Raw genomic sequence first — 7,166 nt, 5'->3', positions numbered from 1 at the left:
TGATTTCGATGAGCCAGATGATGGTGAATTCCATTATAATACAGAAAGTATAGAGTCCAAATGGTTTACTCAGACTGAGCTTAACGATTTGGTTAGGGATATGGGCTTAACGAAAGAAAAAGCTGAATTGCTTGGCTCTAGAATTAAAAAAAAAAAAATTTAGGGCAGTTGGAACCAGCATATACATGTATAGAAAAAGAGAGCAGCAATTTTCCAAGTGTTTCAACAAGAAGGTGATTTAGCATACTGGCCAGACATTCCTGGTCTGATGAATAAGTTAAGAAATGAATACAAAAAGGAAGATTGGAGGCTGTTTATTGATTCATCCAAAAATAGTTTAAAGGCTGTTTTATTACACAATGGTAACATGTATGCATCTATACCTGTTGGACATTATGTACATATGAAAGAAAGCTATGAAAACCTAGAAATAGTACAAAATAAAATAGGCTATTCTGTTCATGGTTGGATGATATGTGACGATCTAAAATTAACATGCATGCTCCTTGGTCAGCAAGGTGGCTTTACCAAATTTAACATGTTTCTTGTGTGAATGGGATAGTAGGGCTAGGGATCAACACTGGTGCAGAAAGAAATGGCCTGTGAGGCAGTCTTTAAAACCTGGTGAGAAGAACATTCTACGCAAAAACCTTGTAGATCCAAAAAACGTACTCCTACCACCACTACATATAAAGTGAGGCCAAGTGAGACAGTTTGTAAAGGCTTTGCCTGAAAATGGCCCATGTTTTAAGTACCTCTGCAAAAATTTTCCACACCTTTCAGAAGCTAAACTAAAAGAAGGCGTCTTTGTTGAACCTGACATTTTAGAAAACTGATGTTTGATGTTAACTTTGAATCCACAATGACCTTCAGTGAGAAAGATATGTGGGTATCATTCAAGCAAGTTGTTACAAAGTTCTTAGGACATGAAAAAACCCAGAATTTTTCTATTGTAGCTACAATTTGAAGAAGTTTAAAACTTTGGGATGTTTAATGAGCCTGAAAGTTCACTTTTTGAACAGTCATCTTGATTATTTCCCTGGACAATATGGGAGATGTTAGTGAGGAGCAAGGAGACCGTTTTCACCAGGACATTAAAGTGATGGAAAAGCGCTACCAAGGCCGCTGGTACACCAACGTGATGGGGGACTACCGTTGGTCACTTCACAGTGAAGTTCAGCAAGCGACTCATCGTAGGAAAAGCTACACAAGAAGCTTCAAAGAAAAAAGAGGAGGAAAATACAAACCAATTCCAGCTGACAAGTGAAACCTCTATTAACACATATAATGGTTTTAAGTAGCTTACTGTAAATACAAACCATGCTTATGTTGTAACAAAGCGTTCCATTAATTTTCCTGTTTGCCGTATAGCATAGGATTTTTATACTATATAGTAAAAAGTATATTGCTCGAAAACTATAGGTGACACGGAAAAGGTCAGACTAGATTTGGATTCAGCTTATAAAAATCTATAAATATCAGCTATCAAAGTAAAAAAAGTTTTTCAAAAAATTTTTCGTTGACCTGTGTTATTATTGATCACTGGCAGTACCACGAATTGAACCTGGGTCCTCCACGTGCCATTTAGACGAACAGAGATATAAAGTAGGTGGAAAACAGTGCAGCTTCACGTATGTCACATCGATGGAAAGTACTGCACTTGAAATCACAATGAAAGATTGATAGATTTACAGCCGGCCGCAACGTTCTGCAATGACGAAAGCTGTACTCACCGACTCACAAAACTGATAAACTAGTGTGGTTAAATTTGATATACAACCAATTGCAATACATTATTTTAAGGCATCGAAAATCCGATTCTACATCCTCTTAAATTGTTATCTATGTCCCATATATACCTTGACAACACAATATCTGACGGAAGAAACGAGTTTATTTTGTGCAAGTTTCTTTGATTAATTATATCAAGCTGGTCGTGCAACCAACAACAGCTTTCGCCTCTATGAACCAACACTTGTAGGTGCGGAAAGAAGCCAGGAATAGGGAAGCCGTGCAGCGACGCTTGCCGAAAGCAACACGCGCTGCTTAAGCTCGTAGGAGTTTAGGACCTCGCCGAGAGATGGCCGCTCAGTCGTAGCAGAGGGCGCCACAGTTGCCTTGCCGCGCGGCGCGCGAGTTTCGTCGGGTCCTAGCGGTAGTCTTGCGGTGCGTCTGGCCCGTGACGCCAGGTGCTGATGTAGCGCGACGTATCAGTGAGTGCGTCCCAGTGCGTGTGGTGGAACCACGAGCGTGGTGTGCCTTCCGGCGTGTACAGTATACCTTGCCTGACTATTTCGGCTTTCAGTCATGGATAACAGCACTATCATCGAAGGCACCGTTAAGTTCCGCGACGGGAAGAAGGTAAATACTGTAAAATAATTTCGGTTTCCTTCAAATGTCTGTTTCAGTTCGCCAGAAGATAAAATCTCTTCTGGTCCAGTGGCACCATCCAGTAGAGTTATGTGATATTTTTGGTACAAGTAGTGTTCTAAAAAACAAACCTAGACATGTGAAATCGAAGAGTTCTCAGTAGAGCTATTAATTACATTCATACATGAAATCATTGTAGTGTTTTCCGTAAAATTATCGTGGACGTATCTTCTCGATCTGCAGGCACTACCCAATGTTTGTTACGTATTATCACTAGTTATTTGTAATGCGTGAGGGAAAATAGCTCTGCTACAGTTTATGATTTGACATATTATTTAAATGATAAACAGGTCTGCTTACTCAATAAAACAAAATTCTTCTGCTGGGTACACTCTGTGAAACTGTACGCGACAAGCTGAATTTGTGCGCTGAACCAGACTCGAAGTTAGTATCATCAGTGCTGCTAGGTCATAAAGGGGACACAAGCTTCAGTAAAAGGTAAAAGTTGTTAAAAATGTCTAGTATGGATATTTGTGGATCTGAATTTTACGTCTATCATAGTGTGGTTATCTTCTAGATCCTAAGGGAGAGGGTGAGGGGGGAGGGGGGGAAGCTCAAAATATCTTATTCAGGATTCGAGGTGGAGCTGGGAATCTGGATACGGATTCACTATTGTTACGTTTATACATTTGAACTACCACTGAGTGAGTGTGTATTTGTCATGCTGTACATGTAAGACTCGTCATAAAATCTGAAAACAAATTTACAGAATTGTCAGTTGCTGTAGTGGGTCGAAGATACGCCTTGAATTGCATCTTCGAGTCAGCAGTTTAAAAAAAAATAATCTCCTTTTACACTTCATTCATTCTGACTTCTCTAAATTTGATAAACTGAGGACGATCTGCATGGGCTTAAGGTTTATGAAAGCAATGCAAAATATCATTGCAAGTGTAACTGCAAAATTTGTTGGAAGAAGGAAAAAGAATTTACCGTTGGTAAAGACAAACTCATTTTTGAGTAGGAGAAGAACTAGCGAATGATCAGTCATAGGCGTCCGCAAGACCAGGGAACGATGATGGGGGGGGGGGGGGGGGGGCCAAGATGGGACACTTGATCTGCCCGCCCCCTTCTCCCGGAATCTGGAGCGCGGAGCTTTTATTCATTGCAGAAATCTCCTAAAACTTCTGAATGGGAGTGGATAACCAGCAGTTCTCTGGGACATAATGTTTTTTATGTCACCTAAAAAATTTTGTTCTTATGGCATGGCGTGTTTCGAAACTGACCAGCTCATTTATATATATATAAAAAAATGTATTTTTAGAGTCTTGCCCCCCCCCCCCCCTCTTAGATCAGCTGGAAATTTCGGCCAGCAGTCAAGTCCTTTTCTCATTTTTTATTTTATTCTATTTATCCATACGTTTTTTTGTTTTTTTTGTCTTTTTTTTTTTTTTTTTTTTTAATGCGACCCGCCACAAATTTCTCTCCTGTGCCAACGTTTTCATCTCAGAGTATCACTTTGCTGGTTGTATCGCTATCTTTGTCTTCGTTTTCGGTTTCTACCCTTTGCGTCTCCCTCTAGCACCATAGAAGTTATTCCCTGATGTCGTAACAGATTTCCTATCATATTGTACCTTCTTCCTGTCAGTGTTTTCCAAATATTCCTATCCTCGCCGACGATTCTACGGACAATCTCCTCATTCCTCACCTGATCAATCGACCTAATTTGGGTTGTACTATCGCAAAATAAAATTTAGTTTCCTTATTCTACACACTCATAAAATTGAGAATAAAATGCGTCTTTAAACAAGAAATATGTCCGTGACAAAGCAGTGTTTTCTGTTGCAGTGGAAATCCCGGTGGTGCGTAATGAGGAAACTTTCACCAGTGGCAGGTGAGTTTTATTTTTTAACCTCTCCGCTTGCAGAATTGCGTTCTCTGTGTGGTAGTCACACTGTTTTCAAGTTGCTGTCTGGCTCAGGAGAATTTTACGACCCTCCATACGGTGAGAGGGGAAGAGTCTCCAGGCCCTGCGTGTCTCCTGGGATAAGGACGCATCTCCCCCTGTTCAACGTTTTTTTGGGCAGTTTTCTGCGACTCACGCTATAAGGATTGCGTCATGTAATGATTGTATCTCCTTTTGCTAATGAGCGTTGTCGTTTTCTGACCTACAAATAACAAAATCCTTCCACGCTGGAAACGTGATTGATTTTGCAAATAGTCCTGGTTCACAGCGTGCTAGCACATATTACACGAGGAACGAGTAGACAATATCTTAGCTGGTAGTGTGTCTGGCATGTATCGTGTGGAAAAGGTAGACAGACTCTCAGGGGCTTCGTTGTCTCGATTGTTCCTCGTACCCTTCGGGCATAAGAAAATCGGCTTAATCTCTGCATACATGTAGTCAAGTGATTTCAGCTTCACGCTTTCGTTCTCACAAACTATGTGGACTGCCATCCCAATAAAAAAATAAATTTAAGTAATTGATTATGGCAATGTAAGATAACCTGACAAGGAAACTCTGCCGTTGATAGTTGTACCAAAACATGCTGGTATATATATATATATATATATATATATATATATATATATATATATGTGTGTGTGTGTGTGTGTGTGTGTGTGTGTGTGTCCGAAAGACTTAACGGAACCGACCGATCGCCATGTCATCCTCGCCCGATCGGCGTCATTGGGTGGAGATATGGAGGAACATATGGTTATCACGCCGCTCAGTATTTGTGAGCCGAGCCGCTACTCCTCAGTCAAGTAGCTCCTCAGTTGACCTCACAAGGGCTGAGTGCACCCCGCTTGGAAACAACGCTCAGCAGATTCGGGACGGTCACCCGTCCATGTCCCACCCAAGCCCGACAGCGCTTAACTTTGGTGATCTAGCGAGAACCAGTGTTACCATTGCGGCAAGGCCATTGGTGTACACATTTCTACCATTCCAAATTTTGCTTACACAAACAGAAAAATAACTATGATGAGCCCAAATAGTGAAAATTGAGAAGAAAAAACTAGGTTCTCGTGGCTGAAAGGAAACAAGTGCTCCAAAAAGAATAGTTTATCCACCGCCTAAGGAGGACGGATAGGGTGACCTAAAGAGGAAGTACGGTATCGGACGGATAGGGTGAGCAGCAGTATGCGACTGTTTGCTGATGACGCTGCACGAGACAGTGACGTCTTTTAAGTTACTGTAGAAGAAAAGGTGATCGCTTGGACACAGTGTCTTTTTGGCATGATAAATGGCAGCTCTCTCTAAGTGTAAAGAAAATTAAATTTATGCAGATGAGTCTAAAAAGTTTAATATAATGTGAGGGACTGCAGAATTATGGTCCTTCCAGCAACATAGTGGTAGAGCTCGTGTAACGATCGTAAAACAAGTATTTTTACCCTCGCCCCATTTGTGAGCGGGACTGGTCACGCACAGTGACTTGCGGAGTGCGTATGATTTGTTACAGATGAACACCACAGTTGCTTGCCCATTTAAGGCGATAGGACTTCGAGTTGATGATGGCTTTATTGTTCCTAATTATATCTTTATATCTTTCCGTTTATCATGCTGTGAGCAAAGTAGATATCTTTTTTACTCACCTTAGTCGTGTTGAGCGATATGTACAACCCCGCCGCATAAATTCTGGTTCAAACCTACTTATAATGGATCATTTCCAGAGCTTCCGAGGAGAATTCTTATAGACTATGCCTGACAACAAAGGGCCGCAGATAAACCAATCGAAGTTTCTAAGACGCTGTAAACTTTCCCATTACGCAATCGAACGTGGTCATGCCCCGATTGAGACTTTCATAATGTTGGTACTAGGGCTACCCAGAACGGGGACATCATTTTGTAAATAAAACGCTGGATCAGTAACTTTGTGTAAATTTTAAACAAAATCACACTGACTTGTTTGATATACCTCCCAGCCGGAGGACAACTTCCTTCTGTATTAAGTTCTTTCGTGTGGGATTGCTAGTCTGCTAGTCTTAGCCGGAGTCACAACGATAAGGGCCAAGTCAGCTTGGTTTTTTCATCCCACCGACAATCACTTTGCAGGACGGTGTCACCTAGAGGAGATTTTACTTGCACTGTCAATGCCGAACGGCACGTATGTTAATATAGCAGAAACGCTAAAATCAAAAGGCGAGTAGTTAAACAAAAGGCGAGTAGTTGAGAAGTAATAAAAGGGTGTAGCATTACAATTGGTATTATAAATGTTCTGTTCATATAGCACTAATTTATTTGTAACTTAATTACTTTCCAGATGGCCCTTGTAATTGCTAAAATAGCTACTTCAGTCCACAACTAATCCGCGAGACGTTTCAATTCCATCTTTAAAGGTATCACTTGTTGATGACACTGAGAACCGAAGCCTGACTCGTAACACAAATAACCAGAGGTGAAACGCCCACTGTTTTGCGTTTGCTATGTTAAACCTTTTGCTATAATAAGAAGTTACAGATAAAAGAGTTTTAAAGTTTTACTTCCCTCACTAAAAAATTCAATTTGGCATGGCGCATGTTAGTCACGTCTGAGACAAACTAACGTTCCTACTGTGGGAAAAAATGGGAGTGACATATATTAAAATTCCGTTGACTCCGAAGGGTAGTCAGCATTTACTGATGTTGAACGAGAAAGGGGGGTGGGGGGCGTTAGAAGTCAGTCGTGACATTGCAAGAACTTTTTCGGTGTGAACGTAAGGTAGTTTAGCAACACAAACGGATATCTAAATCGGAAAAACAACAATGGATTGGACCGCATTTCCTGTAGGAGTCGATCCATTGCCTTGACCACGGTGTCA

The 7,166-nt window shown here is 41.0% G+C and overlaps 1 protein-coding gene across 1 annotated transcript in view; it reads left to right on the top strand.

Annotated features, from left to right (window-relative positions):
- The first annotated feature begins 2,173 nt into the window (after window positions 1–2,173).
- Window positions 2,174–7,166, top strand: part of LOC126455818 (uncharacterized) — a 387,921-nt gene continuing 382,928 nt past the window's right edge. Inside the window, exons 1-2 of the mRNA XM_050091578.1 lie at window positions 2,174–2,361; window positions 4,216–4,261. Of these exons, the coding sequence (XP_049947535.1) occupies window positions 2,308–2,361; window positions 4,216–4,261 (100 nt within the window). The 5' untranslated portion in view covers window positions 2,174–2,307. The remainder of the gene's footprint in view (window positions 2,362–4,215; window positions 4,262–7,166) is intronic.

The sequence above is a fragment of the Schistocerca serialis genome, chromosome 2 (genome assembly GCF_023864345.2).
Source record: "Schistocerca serialis cubense isolate TAMUIC-IGC-003099 chromosome 2, iqSchSeri2.2, whole genome shotgun sequence".
Lineage (NCBI taxonomy): Eukaryota > Metazoa > Arthropoda > Insecta > Orthoptera > Acrididae > Schistocerca > Schistocerca serialis.
This window is presented reverse-complemented; position numbering and strand designations above follow the sequence as displayed.